This window comes from Colias eurytheme, chromosome 6 (assembly GCF_061535395.1).
Source record: "Colias eurytheme isolate Ceu_HAF_F1 chromosome 6, ilColEury1 Martin Lab GWU primary, whole genome shotgun sequence".
Taxonomy (NCBI): domain Eukaryota; kingdom Metazoa; phylum Arthropoda; class Insecta; order Lepidoptera; family Pieridae; genus Colias; species Colias eurytheme.
In genome coordinates, this window is record NC_142985.1 from 8609193 (window position 1) to 8631050 (window position 21858).

The 21858-nt window shown below is 32.1% G+C and overlaps 1 protein-coding gene across 2 annotated transcripts in view; it reads right to left on the minus strand.

Annotated features, from left to right (window-relative positions):
- Positions 1-21597, minus strand: part of LOC149907855 (uncharacterized) — a 37976-nt gene extending 16379 nt beyond the window's left edge. For both annotated transcript variants that reach the window (XM_090102969.1, XM_090102968.1), the window contains exons 1-2: positions 21374-21597; positions 11952-12133 (exon numbers count right to left, since the gene is read on the minus strand). In XM_090102969.1, the coding sequence (XP_089959095.1) occupies positions 11952-12065 (114 nt within the window). In that variant the 5' untranslated portion in view covers positions 12066-12133; positions 21374-21597. The remainder of the gene's footprint in view (positions 1-11951; positions 12134-21373) is intronic.
- Between the last annotated feature and the right edge of the window lie 261 nt (positions 21598-21858).

Consider the following 21858-nt stretch of genomic DNA (forward strand, 5'->3'; position numbering starts at 1 on the left):
ATAAGTTGGCTGTGATTCTGGGTGTTATTTAGGTAGGTATCCATATAAAGTACTAACATTTCGCCCTCAGCCTCGCCCGCTTTTTCAAAGAAAACCCCGCATAGTTCCCGTTCCCGTGGGATTTCCGGGATAAAACCTATCCTATGTGTTAGGCCAAGTTACCCTCTAAATTATGTGTGCTAAATTTCATTGAAGTCGGTTCAGTAGTATTTGCGTGAAAGAGTCACAAACAAACACATTCACATACATCCATCCTCACAAACTTTCGCATTTATAATATTAGTAGGATAGGATTTATGTAATATATATGTAGTATATCAGTTGACTTAAGCATTCAGGATACAAGCCTAAGTTTAGTTTGGGGCTTAGCAACTGTGTGTGTGAAATTAGTCCGGAATATATTTTTATTTTATTAATTAGTTACTTTTTTCTAATTGCATACGAAGCCATATATGACAGAAAAAATACAACAAACACTGCATACGAGTCCATATATGGCGTCGTTTCATATTTTCTATAATATAAGTAAATAATTTTTTTTCTCAATTTGATCTCATATTGTAAGGTCTAATAAACACGTTTTTGCAAAAAAATAATTTTTATTTCATCTCCTTAATAATTCATGCAATAAGGGGTTAATAATTATATAACGCATTATACTCATGTTTGATACGAAGTTAGAAAACTGGACTGGAGAATATAAGGTATATTCAAGTACAAGAAAATACTATGTACATTGTAATTAGAGGCAGCTAATGTGTTAACATTAATTATTCACGTAGATGATAATATATTTATCAAAGTAAAACTTGTAACAGCTTCCATTTGGCTTCATGTCTGATATATATAATTTAAATATCTTGTTATGGGCATATTTAGAGCTATTCTTTTAATAAGGTAGTTAATATTGTATAATATATTGAAATGAATTGTCTACAAGGATTTCAAGGTTTTTCCAATAGGTCAAGGACTCGGTCAGTCACCCAGCCGCCTACGAGCCCATCTTGGAAGAGATTTAATGGTATCGATGGACATAAATATATCCACGCATGATATAATGAAAGTAATGGGGTGGCCTTGGCCCGTCTCATTTAAATTCCATGTTGCCTTTTTGGTCCAAACCAGGTTACTGAGTTATCGAATGGTCTACATTAGTTAATTATTTTTTATCGACTCCAGTATGTATTCTCTTCAACTCTAATTTGCATTTTGGGCTTTATTAATTAAATTAATTTCTTTGATTTTGTTTGGAAATTGTTAATAATTTATTTTATAAAAAACAGAAGACGAAGCGAATTTAGTAAGTTAAGTTTAAAACTTTTTACAGAGGACTCCTGTTACATAACATGAAAACAAGAGAAAGTTTACTTTTTTTTGCGGTCAGACTAATGTGAAAGTCTAGTCTAGACTAACAAATTTGGTACGATAATATGTCAACATCCTTCGAATATAAGTTTCGTTTTATAGGAATGTATGGCATCCCCTTACAAAATATTTATTTTATTTATGAACACATATTTTCGCACTTCGATATAGTAAATTTTCAGAAGACGAAGAAAAGTTAAAGCTTCGTGCATTTAACTTTTCGGCGTAAAGCTTTCACCTAGGTATTTGCGCGAACGGGGCTACAAGGCCTCGGGGGTACAAGGCCTGGCTGTTAATCCCTGTCGCCGAAGATGAACGGTGGCCACCGTTGGGTTTTAGTGGGTATGGCTTCATGCGAGTTCCACATGCCCCCCTCGTTCAGTTCAGTAAAACTGTAGAGGGGGATGCGTAAATGTATATTTCCCAACGTAAAAAAAAGGTATTTGCGCGAAGTCCCATCAATGGATATAGGTACAATACAATGCAAGAACATAATGTATTTTTTCAACAAAATGATTTTTTAAATAATCGCTTTGTTTCAAGAGTCGTAAAGTAACTAAGAATTCTTGTATTTACGAGACACAACTCTACATATTTTGAAATTATAATGCAAGCAACCCTCCCTAGTTACGGGCTACTCTTTCTGATGGGACCGTATTTTTCTTTTATTTGTAAATCCAACCTCAATCTACTATATCATTAATTTCATTGACAATTTAAGGGTTAACTAATGGGAAATTACGATATATTGAAGCCCGAAAGTAAAGTTAATGATAAATTTCGTATAAGATGGTATAGCAACAAGTTTGATTTGCGATCCTTCATAATAAGAAGATTTATTACCCAATGATGAATGGGGAATAAATATACTTATCGGTGTATCGTTATTATGGTGGGAATGATTTAATGTCGATACACGAAAACACGTCACTTTTACCTCTTTTTATTAAGTTATATTAGCTTCATATCGTACTTTATTTTGTTTTATTTTTATCAACGATTACTGTCTCCTTTATTATTTATTTAAGATAAATTTAGCGGATGGTAAATAAATGTAAATGAGCTGCATACGTTCCGACTACTAGAAATGTAAGTAAATATTTACTCTATATTTCGACGCTCAGGTATAAAACTGAACAATTTTAATCAATCACAAGCATATTTGTTTTTTCAACGCAAATAATGTTTTAATTTAAGAACCTCTTATTCCTTATAATTCATAGGTAGGTATGCATATTTGTTATTAAGTCCTCTTAAGCTATATTTTATGCTGCAGAAATAATTATAGCCGATGATCTCTGTAATTATAACTTAGGAATAATAGCTGTTATTCTTTGCATTGTGCTAAAACACCTGCATAGCTAAGGGCACGCATTGTAAATAAATGCAGTTTACTTTGTTCTGTAAATAATGACTTATTAGAACCGATCAATACATAAAGTATTGTTTATTCGCACTTATCCATATACAATGCATATTTATTTTGCACTAGCTTTCCGCCCGCGGCTTCGCCCGCGCAGTTAAAGAAAAACCCGCATAGTTCCGGTTCCCGTGGGATTTCCGTGATAAAACCTATCCTTTGTCCCGGGGTAAGAAGTAGCCTATGTCCTTTCTCTGGTATCAAAATATCTCTATACCAAATTTCATGCAAATTGGTTCAGTAGTTAAGGCGTGATTGAGTAACAGACAGACAGTTACTTTCGCATTTATAATATTAGTATGGATTATATTGAACTATTACAAAATATAAACATGAGTATGAAAATCGTACAAAAAAGATCAGACAATATGGAACATGCTTTCGGGCTTCATACCTACTACAAGACATTAATTATTTATGATGTAAACTTTTCACGGCAGCCGGGCCCTATTACTTGGTTTTTGCAATTATTACAAGCCGCGAGAGTAAATCACACTTAACGTATTCATAAATGTTATAAATTGCTTCATATATTATAATAAAATGTTTAGAATATCGTTACAACGCAGGACCTAATGTGCAGGTGTAAAATTCGCGAAGTGTTTAATTAGCAAGTTCGGACTAGGTGCGTCGTTCGATCAATGAACCCAGTAAGGTCAAAACCCTCTCAGTACGAGATCTTCTACTCACAGCTTTTATTTGTTCTTATTCATTTCATTTCTGAAGTTTACGAGCGACTAACAGTTTCGTCCTTACTCCGAAGATCGTTTGTATTTTATGGCAGTCCTTTGATATTCTTATGTCCAAACGCCAGACTCCGATATTGTGACTACACTCAACCGTCTATGTTTGTAAAACGAAATAGGATGCTTCTGCTTGTGTTGAAGTCAATATAGTTTTTTTCTATCGTTATATTTTAAAGTTTCATTAAAATTGCATAGATATCTAATAAGTACTAGCCTGTATTACTCCAAATGAGAATAAAATTGTATATAAAAAGTAAATACATATTAAACAGAACACACACTGTATCTACTTATATTACGCTATAAACGCAATAGCTTTTAGTTCACCATAAAAATATAGAGGTGATTTAACAGTTCATTGTTCTCTTTACAGCATCTAAAGCATTGTAAGTATGTATGTATTTACGTGTATGTATGTACATATATTTATTTTATTAAGTAGAGTAAAATTAATATCTGTGGGAAAAGCTCTTAACGCAACCGACATCATATTAAAATCTATACTAATATTATAAAGAGGAAAAGTTTGTATGTATGTATGTATGTATGTATGTATGGTTTTCACGCATAAACTACTTGACCGATTTTGATGAAATTTGGCACAGATAATCTTTAGATCCTGAGAAAGAACATAGGCTACCTTTTATTGCGAAATATGTACCACGGGCGAAGCCGGGGCGGACCGCTAGTATTTAATAAAATAAAACCACAAAAAATTGGAGCACGAATACATTTCTCTGTATCAAAACTAAGCCACTTTCATTTGCTATTGATGATATAAGTATTGTCTTGCTTGCGAGTGGAACTGAAATATTTTTTTGTTTTCAATCGCAGGAGAAAGGCAGGGCCCACTGACACAGTTGCGGTCATCACTTTCCTTGGTCACAATGGTCTAAACTTTAACCAAATATTTGTATATTGCATTTATATTTAACGTATTCATGTATAACGCTTTAACGCTACAGATCTCAAAATGAAAACGAATCTATACTTATAATAAATCTGTAGAGAGGCCAATTCTGTACATGAAATATATTTAAAAAAAAACTATGAAGGGGTGATAAGGGATCGTTACTGATGCCAAAAATGCAATCAGTAAAGTCTGTCTGTCTGTCTGTCTGTCTGTATATTCGCTATAGAAACAGAAACTACACGACGGATTTTAACCAAATTTGGCACAATTATTCTTCATACTCCTGGGCAGGTTATAGTAAAAGAATCATGTAAATCGGTGTAGAAACACCAAAGTTATACATGAAATACGCTATAAGTCATCGCGCGTGAATACAGAATCATGCCATAAGGATTATTTTTGTGTATCAGTTGCCGCGTCCGACGCGCTTCGCGGCGGGAGCTATGGCGGCGGGTCCGCACCCGTTTCGCGTTGTCACGGCATCACGTGTGAACGGCTGAACCGATTTCGATAATTCTTTTCTATTATATTCCTTGAAGTACGAGGATGGTTCTTATGTAGAGAAAACGTAAATATGTTCCACGGGCGGAGCCGGGGCGGACCGCTAGTATAAAATAAATTCATGGTACAATTTCTAAAGCTTTTTCAAATTGTTAGATGTGAGTTGAAAGATGAGGATAAAGAAGTTTATTGTAATAACCTATTATAATACTAGCTGTGCCCGCGACTTCGTCCGCGTGGAATAGTGACTGCATAGTAGTTACTATTTAACACACAATTATTGAGTAAACACGTCTTGAAACACGTACTATCATATACAACTAAATTATAAGTACTTACACATTATTATAAAGTTAAGAAATCAAATAAATAATAACACAAAAGAACTGTTAGTAAAATTTATTACTAAACTGAGCTATAAAACTTAGGTACAGAAGAGTTCAAAATTTCCAGGGTGTGGTTATTCTCCCGCTCCCATATTCCTTCTACTTTCACAGACTTTCAACTTTTCCCTTTCACCCCTAGTAAATGGCAGAACCGATTTTGATCTAAACCATGTCTAATCATACCTATATATTATGTACATGTCATATCCTTTCGTTTGGTACTCCATTTGGATTATTTATCCCCACCATCACCCCTAAGGTGCCCTATATGTAATAAACAGATTAACCAATTTTGATAAAACATGACTAATTGTAATTCACTCGTCATTTGATATGCCGCTTGATTATATTATTTGACCACATTCGATTATTCATTCCCACTTTTACCGCTATAAATCAATAAATGGATGAACCGATTTTGATTAAATATGCCTCATTATACTTCTCACGTCAGGTCATGCCCTTTCATTTGATATGCCACTTGGGTATATTATTTGACAACTTTTATTCCCACTTTTATACCTTTAACCAATAAATGGATGAACCAATTTTGATAAAATATTGTCTTATTGTACTTTACACGTCATGTCTTTCATTAGATACGTGACTTAAGTATATTTGATAAAATTTATTTATTTATTCCCACTTTAACCCCTATATCAAATAAATTGATGAACCGATTTTGATATAATTTGACTTGTTTTTTCTGACAGGTCGTCTTTTTTCATTTGATATATCACTTGGGTATAACAGACAACATTCGTTTTTTTCATTCCCACTTTTACCCCTCGATATAATAAATGGATGAACCGATTTTGATTAAATACCTATGCCTCATTATACTTCTCACGTCAGGTCATGCCCTTTCATTTGATATGCCACTTAGGTATATTTGACAACTTTTATTGCCACTTTTATCCAATAAATGGATGAACCAATTTTGATAAAATATGTCTTATTGTACTTTACACGTCATGTCTTTCATTAGATACGTCACTTGAGTATATTTCATAAAATTCATTTATTTATTCCCACTTTTACCCCTATATCAAATAAATGGATGAACCGATTTTGATAAAATTTGACTAATTGTTTCTGACATGTCGTCTATTTTCATTTGATATATCACTTGGGTATAACCTATATTAACAACCTACATTAACAACTAACATTCGTTTTTTTCATTCCCACTTACCCCTATATAATATAATAAACAACTAATGTAACAAAAAAACGCATCTAATTCGTATTACCCGTTAGCGAGCTACGGTGGCACAGACAGACACGCAAACACACATAGCGGACATAACACCCCTCTTTTTGCGTCGGGGGTTAAAAATATAATACCTACGACATAACTTCAAAGACCTTTTATATAGAAAATTTACCTATAAGTAACCATAATGCTATTTGTGCAGGTTTTAGACTTATGAGCAAAAATCTAAATAAATGTCCTTTGACCCCCCCCTACTACCCCCTCAGCATAACCACCCACCCCCCCCCACGCTTGGGGACTTTCGATATGATCATCTGGACATGTCAAGGAATAACTTTAGCGTATAATTTACGTAATAAAGTAATTCATGTATAGAATGCCTTAGCAAATGTTCGCTGTGATTACTTAAATGGTCATAACTTTTTTATTTATGAACCGATTGACATGAAATAAACACTAAATGTTAAATGAAGCTTACCACAATATATTAGTGAAAACCGCATCTAAATCGGATAAGCCGTTTCTGAGATTAGCGTGTTCAAACATACAGACAAACAGACAAACCGACAAACAGACAAACAGACAAAAAATTTTTTAACAACAGTTTTGGGTTTGGGATCGATTTAGTAATAACCCCTGCTAATTTTTTTTTACATATTTTCATTGTACAGACACCACTTTTCTAGAATTTTATTATATGTATTGATGATGTATACTTAAAGGTTAATAAGTATTAGTATATTATTTTAAGTATCGTTTATCTATACTAATATTATAAAGCTGAAGAGTTTGTTTGTTTGTTTGTTTGTTTGAACGCGCTAATCTCGGGAACTGCTGGGCCGATTTGAAAAATTCTTTCGGTGTTAGATAGCCGATATCGAGGAAGGTTATAGGCTATATATCATCACGCTACGACCAACAGGGGTGGAGCCACGGGGGTGAAACCGCGCGGAGCAGCTAGTATAATATAATGCTTATTGCTCACTTAATTTTTTGTAATTATCAGACCAAAAAACAAATAAATACAATTTACATATATGGAATATTCTTTTAAAATTACTTAAATTGGAGTAAATATTCTAGACAACATTTTCCAAAAGAGAAAAAAAAAATTACTCGTACTAAAGTTTTATCATAACTACATATTTAAAAATCTGTGGTTGTATTAAGACTGAATTGTTTATTACTACGACAACTATCTACTATTATAATTAAAATATGTATTAATCTCTCATTGTATGTTACGTTTAATAAAAACAATTATTCATCATAACAATGATCACAAAACAAATCTCCTTGAAAACTAAGGCCATATTTTTTTATCAATCATTGTTATATAATAATCACAATAATGAAACAACAATATTATTGCAAGCGTAATGTAATATTAACATCATGATAGTTGACATTTCAGCTGCGGCCGCTTGCGTTGTTCAAACCTGCTCCGCCACGGTCGGTTGTTGCACTGAAGATGATCAGCCAAGTGCAAGGCAAACTTCTCGGCAACGTAACAACATTACGATAATGACGAGACTATCGGACGCATTTTATACTTTTTTGCATTTTTCAACGTCTATAAAAATAGAGTTGGTAAGCCTGATTGCGTTCGCGGTCTCAACGCGTTTTTCTAGTGAGGTATTATATTCAACGCAGCGTGAACAGACATTCGTTTTAATATTTACATGAATACAAGTCCTCCATATATCACTAATAATCTTATATATAAAAATCTTATATATAAAAATGAATCGCAAAATGTGTTGGTAAGCGCATAACTCGAGAATGGCTGAACCGATTTCGATAATTCTTTTTTTATTATATTCCTTGAACTACGAGGATGGTTTTTATGTAGAGAAAACTTAAATATGTACCACGGGCGAAGCCGGGGCGGACCGCTAGTTGTTAAAAAAATATACAACTTCGATAAGATGTGTGGATATGGGTTTGATTAAGCATATAGGTAGATGTGTGGAGCAATTATTTTAACGTCCAAGAAAATATTATTTTAATTTTACCATAAAAATTTAGTCAATAAAAGATCAAAAATTAAAAGAAAATACATATTTGGTAAAGCGTACTTTAACATTTTTAAGAACTCAACATCTTGTGGCCAAACGAAAAAAAATCTTTAGGATAGGTAGGTACGAGTATCTTTTTATAATTATTTTTGATGGCTGAAGGAATATTTTTTGTTATAAATAAATTGTTTGAATGGATAATGACATAGGTATCATAAATAATGATAACTCTCATCATTGTTTTATTTTTTCCGCTGATTTCATTAAAATTAATTTTTAACTGACGCGGTATGCTAATACAAAATTTATATTTTTTGGTAATAACTAATTAAAATAATTGTAGTTTTTTATATCAAAATAATATAATTATATAATAATTTGCTCACACACAGTATTATGATTGTTATTGGTGTACCTTTTAATTGGCGTATTGAATTGTCAATGTTATATCTAGTGTATGATTAGCTGTTAAGGTACCTTTACAAATAAATAAATAAAATAAATAAATAAATAATTTCTGGACTCTATTTATATTCCTCATCTCTATACTTTATACTAAAATATATAATATTTATGAACAATATAACATCATACTACGTAGATTCCTACCTAAATAATATAACATAGTTTAAGCAGATACTTCAATGTCCCACTAATTTATAATTCAGCATAAAAAAGGCGATATAGGTAATACAGTCGATCGTGCGTGTTGTTCCACAATAAAACTGAAACAAGACATCCTCGAAGGTCGGGCTGGCCGCTGGTTAGCAAATTAAACAGCCACGAAGCTCGCTTTAAATTATTCGATGTGACACTAACAAGATAACAATTAAGTGTTGTCTCACGTTCTGGATCTCACCTATACGGAGCCAAAAAGTTATGTTTAGGAATGATAGAATTCCTTATTATAGGAATTTCATTCAAGAACCCCACTTGGAGATATTGTGTTACGCACGGAATAAGATCGCTTCTAGAAACAAGAGTAGACGCACAGATGTAAGTTAAAGGATAGGTGTAATCTAAAAGCTCTGACAAGATTAAAGTTTGAGTATCAAACAAAAAATATTCAATCTAGTTAAAAAAAGGAAGTGTAAAAAACACATTTAGTAAATACTATAGCTACCTATTTGATTATATTTCATTGGTCGTTGTACTGTTTTTATCGCATACAATTATTTAAGCTTACTATAACTTTATCTCCACACCAATTATTATAACGAAGCCAATTATCAATAAGATGCAACGGAAATGAATAATTTCTGATTAACATATTATAGTATACGCGACAAATTGGAAACCAGTTTATCGACAATAATTGAGTAACTGTAGTTTTATTGGGTCCAGAAAAACCAGTTCATAGATAAACCGTTGGTCAGAAATCATTTTAGTGGGAATGTAGATTTAGCTAACATAAAATCTGGCTTTGTTGGTCTACCGTTAGTTGACACCTGACCTCGCTAATATATTTCAACAGGGCTTAGAAAAACGTGCATGTCGTAAAAGAAAAATTTAACAGTAAATGCTTTGGTAATTATGATATTTTACGGATCCCGGTTGAGAAGTAACGTGCCTAGTTTCTCTAGCATTTTCCCATTAATTAGTTTGTTAAACTTTAAGCCCGGTAGTACTTATTTTTTAAACTAAAAAAGCGTAATCGGTCATGGAAAAATGTTAAAAAATATTTCAGATAAGTATGTAAGGTTCCAAACTTAAAACTTATCCTTTAAAAGCCACTCCTCCTCCACTTGACAGTTATAGTCTTCACGTTTTAAACACATGCTATCGTAAAATTAATAAAAATAATTGTTAGTTAGAAGTATTCAATAAATATTAAATTCCCATCGAGATCACAATAAATCTTTATTACGGGTAATTAAAGAATATGTTGTGAGCGTTTACGGTCAGTCGCGTGGCATGCTACAGCGCGCGCACGGGTATGGTGTATAAGGCAATTAATAAAACATGCGGAAGATTATTCATCATTATTCATTAACAGCATCTCGGGTAGGCTTCCTGGGTTTTTAGGTGCGGACCGAGCTGGAGCGTCGCGTGCGGGTTACGCTTGTGTGCCGCTGACGCATCAAATTACATCATTAGATACTGTTTAATTCATTTCGTTGTATATTATTAGTTACAGTCTATGATTTTATATTTAATGTTAACAGTACTATTGTTCCATTATGACATTACCGTTTAATGGTTACCCCAGTTTACGAGTTTAACAAAATCACGCCTTATGTGCGTAAATTATAAACATTAAACAATACGCTTTACATTTGAGAATCATAACAACTTTCGTTAAATAAATTATAGTAATATGTTATTCGTGAAAAGTTCTAACCAATTTCGAATTTACAAGATACTTAGTTATGTCCTTCTAATCAAAACACTATGGTTAATCGATTATCGAATTATGTAGCTAACGGCTTACGGCGGTCAATATTGGCCGATTCCTTCCGCCGATTTGAGCTGAACCGTCTAAAGTAATTATGAAATTGTAGCAATTTCACAGCTTCAACCTTAATCGGTTATATCAAAGGTTAACAACCGAACTACGTCCACGGATATTATCTTATAGACTAAACTTTGTTATACTATCTTCATTTTATGATATTATATTTATAATGTATTATAATATGATTATATCGAAAACTTTAAAAGCTCAAAGGCTTAAAATAAGCTATTAATTTGTAGAACCTTTCTTAAAATGAAATAACTAATAGCGATTGTTAGCGAATGACATAATTGAATCCTAAATACAAATTACCGATAAAACTACCTTATATATTTGCTTCTTTTTAAATCAAGAATCGCATGGTTTAATTCTCTTCAGCAATCGAAGTTATATACCGTTGCTAGTTGCGTCTAACGGTACCTTCCCACTGACCGGCCCTAAGGTCGCACCCGGATTCATTTCATGCAATGATATTATTATTTTTGGTTTAGGATTACTTTATTATGGGCACCTAGTATTAAATAATACCCTATTAAAAACCAATAACCAATGAAACTAATCCAAAAGTTTACGATTATTATTATTAACGATATCTTATAAATGTCGTTTATTATAAATTGCCATAAAATATTTTATCGTATTATGGAAATTGGCAGTAAATTTACTGAGTGAGTTTCCATGTAAGCAGAATAGATTATTGCGATATAGGTACCTACGTACGATGCGTAAAAAATACTAATAACATTGTACCTACATAGATAAAATCTTAATAATAAAACATGATTGGCAAAATCTTTCGGCACACAGAACGCCTTCGAGCTATGTTATCGATTTACCAAATTATCAGTGCGACCATGTAAATATGTAATTTCATATTTCAGTGAATAAATACGCGTGTAAATTCCAAGAAAAGCTCGTATTATGTTCTTACCTGAGGCCGTAACGTCGTATGTCTGGAGTAATAATCATGTTGGTAGAAGCTGGTCGGTGAAAGTGGTGGCCTGTACTTCTTATGGCCGTAGCCCAAGGTATCCATGGTATGCATTGTGATTTGTATGCTGTTCACACTTAGTCCAAGAACTTATGCCATGTCCTTACACGTCACATATTTATCTGAAACAAAATAAATACTTTTTTAAATACATATTTGATAACGGTCTTACATATGTACAATTTGAGTGTCAGAGACATAAGACATTATGCCAATTTCTTAGCGTGTGTACAGTTGTAGTTAACCAAACAAAACGTAGTATTACGTCGTCAGCCAGCAAGCGGTGAGCACTGTTATAATTGCCATCTTGTTAACGGAGATTATTAGTAATTTACATGAGGTGGCTGCCCTATAACTAGGTTTATCAGAGCGTGTTTTCAAATAGAAGAAATATGTAGCGCACTGTTAATGGCTCTCGAAGTTACGGGAAAGATTATTATGCAGTAGGTATTGCATTAAGTTATAACTCTGAGTATAAGTTATATTATTTTGATAAGTAGGTATCGATATTCCAAGTAATATCCGCCATTTGCAAGCTATCGTCAATACTGATTCATCGATAAGTTAATTTTCAGAATTTGTTTCTGTTAAGGCTTTCCTAATTGCCATATATTTATATGAAGTATAATATGAAATAATAATATAAATGCCCGATACTATAAATAATATTTACCCGGACCATCTTAAGAAATACCTAAAAAATAAACGCATAGTGTACCTCATTATGTACATTACGCTATCTAGGTATTCTTTAGTGGATAACAATTACATCAAAATTAAATAGACCAATCATGTAAATATTAATTTAAACCTCTATGTAATCAATTTATAATTAACCTTAGAATATTCTGTAGCTTAAATTGGAAAGGCTATCTATATTTATGTCATATGAATCTCGGAATGCTTTCAATTAAGGCAGTGCCAAAGACGTAAACTTAACATTGAGTTATGTTGTGTCAATTAACAAGGCATTCCGTATTCTATCTTAGACGGGAATCAAACTTGAGAGTAAAGAGTTCGAAAAATTCTTCGAAGCATTTAAATTTAATTTTCCAGCGATAAAAAAAACTAATTTCGAAAATAAGTTTAAATATTCATCAAATCATCGTAAATTATTCATTAATTATCGAAAATAATAAAATTCGCTCTATTTCTATCATAAAACTATTAATCAAACGAAAACGTGACCCAATAGTCAGATGTTGTTTCTCAATCTGTTACTAACAAGAAACACTGCAAAAACGAAGGAATTTAATTTTGCCCATTACCGAGATAATTGAAAAATTTCGGGCCACACCAATCTTGCATAGGATTTCTTAGCATACATTTTTTGTTGGTTTTTCTCAAATCCATACATCTTCAGTGAAATGTCCCATACTCTTGGAGGATAACTATGATGAATTTTATATCAAATTCTGAAATAGTAGATATACTATGCTACATCTACACATGTAATGTTACAAGTCGTTTACTTTTATTTTAAACACAACGTAACCTACTCAATTCCTAACGGGATCGATTCGAAAGAAACGCAGTATCCGGTTGTCTCAAACTTTATTTATCTGCATACTTAGCTCTGACATTGATTATACAGCTTTTTTTACTGCGTTTCGAAAAATGTTAGGTCAAACACCTTACATTATTGAATATTATATGTCTCGTTAGTACGTACCTAACTGTACTTAACCACATGTCATTGTGGCTCCTCCTATTTTGGTTGCATAATTGTACAAAAAAATGGTGCTTCAATAAAATGTAATAGTTCTTAACATCAGTATAGGTGAAATGAAAACGTCAATAAAATATAATAGTTCTTAACATCATCAGTATAGATAAAATGAAAACTTGCTAATAAATACACGGAATAATATTATCAATTAGTATTAAACTACAAAATTGATTAGAAAAAAATTACAAAAAAATAGATACTAGACAAACAAACTTATACACATAGGTAATGTATAAAAATAGAATTATTTCTTGTAAGTTAATTACAATAATTAGCAGTAGAATAACATACTGAATAAAATGTCGGTTATAAGTCGTGCTTCAGTTTTTCTATGCGTTTTTATTAATTGCGTACAATCCTATTAGAACATCCAAGCGTGTCGGTCTCAATCGTAATTGCTTTCAGGAAGACGCTGATATCATCACTACTCACTACCATTGTAACTAAATCCTCTAAATTATTGCACGCAAATTGAATCATATTTTTTACTCGGTACTAGAATATATTACATATTGAATATTGTTGAACTTTGGTAATGAAAAGAGGAAAATTAATCAAATTTGATATCCCTATACAGGGTGAAAGGTAAGACGTTTGACGAATTTAGACAGGAGCTTCTACTCATGAAACTGATCCACTTTTGTTCTACAACTTTGCTGAATTCGTAAAAAAAAATTGGACTTTGTAAGGAAAATTCGCTAATCAGCTGACCGATTTCCATACAAAGTCCTAAGTAATTTTTTTCTACGAATTCAGAAAAGTTGTAGAACAAAAGTTGTTCAGTTTCATGAGTAGAAGCTCCTGTCTAAATTCGTCAAACGTCTTACGTCTTTCACCTGGTATACCTCTTATAAAAATGAATCGCCAAAAACGGCTCGACCAATTCGGCACAAATTTTGTGAACGTTTTTAATTATTATGTAGAGAATATTTAAGTATTATGTGGAGAAAACACAAAGAAGGGACAATAGGGCAGAACGACCGCGACGTCTGCCGGGGCAGCTAGTTTGATACAATTACGAGTTGACTAAATTTCGTCTAACAGCCTAAATTATTTAGAGACAGTCTTTCTATCTATTAGATGCCTTCGCAGATATTAAAGATATCTTATGATCATTTATCATTCCTTTTGATAAGGCATGCCAAAGATTAAATTATGTTATAATTCTAAATCTTTTACATTAATAAATAATTATACCTTTATTAATCCTACATACAAAGTAGAATTTGTGAAATAACAAAATCGTTTTGACAAAAAGTTCACAAACAAAAAAAAAAAACAAAAATTAATTGAACTTTGATGTTATTATTACTCATTATGTTTGATATAATGTTCGCAATAACTGATTTATGATTATCTCATTATTTTCAAATTTAATTATAAGATGATATTATTAACGAATACATACAGGGCAGTTTTATTTACCTGTGAATTACAGAACCTGAATAGAGCACTAGGCTGTAACTAAAAAGAAGGCTTCTGTGACAGAGCCTGCTGCACTACAAAAGTTATTTATTTGTGTATCATAACAACTAGCTAATGCCCTTGCGCCGCTCAGGTTGATCTGAGGTAATAAAAAGCCCTTTTAACTCGGTAGAGCTACATAAATTTCTAATTTATTTATTTTTTAATCTATAGAGTAGTTTTTGTAATAATTTCTTACATCGAAGATACAAATCATTTCCCATAATATGAATTAGTAGAATAGAAAATATAAATAATTCTTAAATTATTGTATAACTGCAACTTTTTTACTTACGTTCCTCATGAATTCAAATGAATGAACACCCTTATAATAATTAAATTCTTTATTAGCACGAGTTGTGCGTAACGCTGCGCACGTTTGTTACTCCTCGTTCTGTAGTGCTTAAGAGCTTTTCATAGAGGGTAATATCTTATACCTGGATGATTGATTTATATGTTTATTTGTTAAAGTCTAATACTAAGAACATTTTAAAGCTGACTCCACTAATCAGAGACGACCATAGAGACAACATTTAAATTGATTACAAAGTTCTTAACCTATTTACTTTTAAGGCGTTGCCGTTGTCGCTCGGCGATCGTCGCAATGCACATCTCTGGCAAGTGACATCTATAAATAACGCCCTTAGATAATAAAACACTTAGCACAGTTAGTTTCTTGCTCAACCAGAGCGGAACCTTGTCCCGTCCACTTGACTCAGCTCACATCGTGGGAACTAATTGTTGATTGTTTATCAATGGACCTTCGCATCAGCAAATTAAAGCCACTATTGATATGCAATTAACTAATGAATGAGTCAAGTTGTTCAATGAATAATTAGTACATAACAAAACGTATTATCATATAGGTATTATTACATTACAAGCTCCAATGAATATTTAACACTTGGTAGAAGATATAAAGCATTATAGATGTGATTGATATTACCTATTTATTTACTACTATTTAAAACTTTATTCGAAAAAAATAATCGCTTCCATTTAAATTTTAAACAGTAGTTTATGATTTAAGTTAAGATATTTAATAATTTAGAAATTTCGTCTCTCATATAGGTTTAAAAAAAAGATTGCTTCAAGGGTGGCCTTTTTAATTTTTGCTGCATCCCACGGCAATGATCTGTAAATGCTATAAAATTAAAGAAGAAGGGATTTCAAGTTTATTGGAAAAAAAAGTCTTAATATTCATCCTTACATATAATTTATCTAATCTAACATTGGGTAAACAACTAAACAATGGGCCTTCAAAGTTCAATGCTTGTGTTCGTTGACGCGTGGTCCGTAGGGTCACAGTATTACCATTATTTCCTACAGTAGTGCGACGAATGTACTTGTGCAGAGAAACGGAGGGGAACTGGCGGGGGTCGGGCGACGCGGGCCGCGTAAAGCAAACACGCTTAGTTTGCTTTACCTAGCGCGAAAGGATGTCGCAGTCGTATTTTTTGTGTAATAATTTTATTATACATAGGTACTTACATATTCTAGTATGGCGCGCACAAACTGTTCGGTTTACGGATGTAAATCTACATTGAAATCCCAGAAGGAAACAATATTTCAGAAAGATTGTATTAATAATTGTATCTGTTGAATTAAAATCAAAGCTATGTATATATGTTGTCCTCATTATTTTCTAATCAGATTGTACATCCCAATGCGAATGCATTACTTAGTTAAATGTTATAATATACAATTAAGAACATCCAAAAATAAAGTGTCCACGTAAATAATATTAAGCAGTGCAATATCTGTAATTATATATTTATGAACAAATAATTACATCAGATTTAATAATCGCAATTATTTTGAATGTACATATGAATAAAGATTTCATCATAATATTAATAATCACAATTGTTTTATTTCCCATTTGTTGCAACCCTAGCGTATTTTCGTGTGGCAGCGTCATTACCTACGCTGGCGGCGGCATCGCGCGACATCAAAGGCGATTCCTTACTGTAGGAAATAATGGTAATACTGTGGTAGGGTCTCGGACATGCTTTTCTCAATGTCAATGTCACCTTACTTAGGTACCATGAGATATTGCATTACTGTGACAGCTGACCCTCGCACACCTTCGAAGGGTTTCTATATTATCTGTTGATGCTAAAATATACATCGTTGTAGTTCGATAAGGTAACTCTTAAGAGTAAACAAGAAAAAATACACTTTTATCTGTACCTTTTGATGTGCTTATTTATATTGGTAATTTCTCAATAGTCTTAAATTTGTCCTTAATAAAAAAAATGTTTTCAATGTGTTTGTTTTCAAAAAATTAAGTAAATTCACGCTTACGTTAATTAGCCAATTTGCTGGTTTCATTTGCATATAATTTGCATTAACCAAATGCTTTTAAAAGTGTAGGTCATGTGTGAAGGGATTAAAGATATCCCCAGTGTTTTCATTTGCAATAGGAATGTAGGTGAAGTAACGCGAAACGACTCGGAATTCGGACGTGTACGGTATACAACACATGCGCTGCATTAAACATTATGTTAAGCGAACAGCTAAATTTCATTTCTGAAAAAGATGATATTTGTTTTATTTGCTCATATGTGCCCTAGAATACGACTATGTAAGTGTGTTTATGATTATCAACCCATATTGTCATCGTATAAAAGATATACTTACGTATGAGATGTAACTTGGAAGATGGTTTTAATATTTGATGAATAATAAAAATTAAAAAAAAGTCGTGTGGCACTCGGGGATTGCAGCGGTAAAGCTATTGCATAGCATGCCTTCAAGCCACACCTCCGTGTCCGTCGGAGTGGGGAGCGTGAGGTTTTTTCGTTACGGAATTTCTCGATTCGGTCCCCGCGCTCAAGGCCCGCGATAGAAGCTATGCAATAACTTAAAAATACAACTACATTTCAAATATTTTCATGAGTACAAAATATGAAGATGGTAATGTATTGAAGGAATACACTATAAAACAAATATAATTTGTATAGTATTTATTTTACATTCGTTCAAGGTATTTAACCCCTGAATTAACGATCGGAATCCTCGTACACCTTTCTTCATATTTAATCATTCCACAATTAATAAGATGGAATGAAGATTAAAAAGTTATAATTATTTCACCGAAACTCGACCCTGCTCAGGGTAAACAAACTTATGTTAATTGGCAGGCAACTTTTGGAGACGTACATAATATATATGGGCGTTTATATAATGTAAGTTCATACATAAGGCATTCATAACTTGAGTCAGAGAACACACGTGACGTAAGCTCCTTCATTCTTCATTCCAATATTAGTTGGGTACATACAGGAGTTCAAAATATTAAAAGTTACAAATTTTATGAAGTTTAGTAGTCATAAAACTTGTAAATATTTTTTACAATACTTCACATTTCTCATAAGTAAAGAAACAGAATTACTTATTATTTTCTATAAGACAAATTTCATTGCGATCCTCCATTTTACATAATATGTACATATATATTATTTACTTTGGGGTCGAAAAAATTGCAATGAATTGTTAAAGAAGTTAGTGCTTAGAGAACATTTACAATTGATTTGTATACATAAAGTACTGTATACTCTATAATATATTGCCATGATAGTGACGCCGTGCAGATTTATGTAAAGAATTTTATCGTCTCAGAAAAGCTACTTGCAATTTTACGTCGCACTTTGTTACAATCACCTTAGAGCTGATAACATAAACATTCCAATTTCCGATATGCAGTAGCATGACAGAACTATTTAGCTAACAGTAATCTTCATATATTAACGTCACAATGAATAAAAATATAATGGCTTTAAGATTACGTATCGAGCGACGAGCCTATTTCTTTATGACATTCTACTTCGATGATATGGTACAATACATAGTGCAGTAACTGTATGGCTGGTGTACAATAGCCGTGACGTCACAGAAAGCAAAGTCATGGTGGTTGCATTAGTAGTAGCGGGAACGGTAACCGACGATGAATGGATAACAGTGTCGTGAAGCCCTATGTTATCGGTTGATTGACGTATTATCAGCATGCGTAGTGACACTGCATTATATGTGACATTTCAATGTTATCAATCTGTTACATTAACCTAAATACATTACCTGTACTTTAATAATTGGGTATAAAATTGTTATTTCGTGTTTGTTTATTCTGCATAAAACCACATTATTGTAAACAGAAGGCGAATTATTACTTTATTAAAGGGATAAATCATAAAAGTATTCTTGATTTACTGAAATTGGTAGTTTGGTCTACTTCTACATGAATACTAGCTAGCTGAAATTCATTCCCATGATTCAATTATGTGTCACGTAGAGGTTTGTTTCATTGAAGTATATAGATTAAATGTTTGATGAGGAAAAATATAAGAACATGTTGATAACAAATGTAAAGGCTCTTGTCACGAACAATTATCATTTAAACAGGTAAATTACTAGATAATTGTATAATAACTTTGTATATTATGTTAGTTATTAGTGACCTCCCACTATATTGAGCTCATGACCGAGTTTATTGTTAAAAATATTATTTTTTATCTTATTCAAGCTTATCATTATGTTAATGTGAATCGTACTCACAACTCTCAAAATCGTAGGTATGTGAATAAGGAACAAGGTAAGAAATTTAAAATAAAAATATGTTACATTTTTGTTATATCAAAATATATGTAAAGATTTATGTAGAGTGAGGATTAATTGTATCAAAAAAACTAAGTAACATAAGTAAAATCAACTACATATGTATCAAAACGCTTCATTTCCTTGGTTCCACAACGTTGCTTATTATTAAATTATCATATTATGTACATAATATTTACTTATTTAATATAGCGTGCTTTGTTTTATTTTGTTAAAATAATAATAACTAATAATAATTTAAGTCGTTCGTATCATTATATATTAAAAAGGTAAAATGTGCAGTTTATTGTTCATCTGAGTGACTGACTAAAATACATTTTTTTAATATTTATTAACAGAAAACACATTGATCTATATTTTTTTTATTTTATTACATTCCCACTGAGTCCCCATAGTTATACCGATCAAAACTTGATCTTGGTTCCTTTAGGTCGTGACATCGATTAAATGTATGCAAAGCTTACAGAGCTGCAAGTTATCACATAATACAACCTGCGTGACTCACCGGATGTTATTAAATCCCTCGGAAATTTAAACTTTGCTGTCATGTAACGGCGTTTATTTGTATTTATAGAATTAATCACACAATAGCGAATGGTTCATTTATCATTTGTGTTATTATTCTAATTATGGTACATTGTTTTGTGCAATCAAATTAATAGATTTTACGACAAATTCGTATTTTTGATAGAGGGATAAAAATCCTCATACGATAACATTTGTATAGGAATGTACTATTTTATTGGGCCATAAAAAATATTTCATTATACCAAATAATATTTAAAAATTAATTTCTCAGTTTCAAGTATTATCCTGTAAATAAAGAAGTTAGCACTTTGTTATAAAGTAGTTAATTTACGGTAGGTTATCCAGAAGTGGTTGACGGGAGTGACTGTCGATTAATTCTCTAATTAATTTACGAACTCTTGGCCTTACTTGACCTTTGACTTTTCAAACAGTTATATTAATAAGTTTTTTATCCATTTTAAATTTTTAGTTCAAATTCCTGTTTGAAGCTTTCCTTGTTTTTACTGTTATAGTACTTCTTCTTCATTCTTAACTTACAAAACTTAAATAATTATATATGTATAATTAATAAATAAATATACATATATGTATAATGTATATAATAGCACACAAAATCGTGTATCATTCATTATATTTGAACTTGTATGATCGTATATCAATGCTAATATGTCGGCGTGCGTTGAAGTCTTTTCCTTGCAAGTTTAATTAATTTAATTGGTATTTTTAGAGATAAGTTCTTTAATACTTTTATAAGATTTAATTGAATCTGTTTATCGCAATCTATCTATAATTAAACGTATATCTTTTTATTTTATCAATTAAATTTACTCATTTAATGTATAACATTATAATACGTATAAGGTACTTAGAATCATATTAAATGCATTACTTTGATTATATTATAAAAATATAATGAAAAAATATGAATTCGTACTTATAAATAATTGTTGACTTGACCTAAATTTGGTATCTATTCTATTAATCCAAAAAACTTTTGTATCAACTATAAATATAGAAAAATTACCGTTACGCATCCTTCAAAACGGGAACCTGTTCCAATAGTCAACAAACACTTCACTTTAGTCTGTTCGAATATAAACAACAATGAGACACCGCGGTTCAAATGTTTTATTTTTTTAAATGCGCATGCGCAGCCGAGCGCCGCAGCCGAGCTCTGGGGTGTGCGCGCTACCGACGTTACAACCCGACCGAGTTCAAGCTCACACTACACCAGCACTACTCAGAAAATACATCAGCCTCTTTAAACATAACGGGGTCATCTTGAGTCAAGCGATGGACAGACCACAAAGTACGGAAATTGTGGTCTCACAGAGATAGCTTAATCGTTAAATCAAAATTTATCGCAATCTACGATAATGTTATCTGGCGACTGTCCACCGATTTGCACTTCGGTCAAGCAAGAATTTTGGATCCCAATAGTAAGATACCATACCTACCATATTACCTAATTTTATGACATCTAATATAAAAATATTTATATAAGTATAA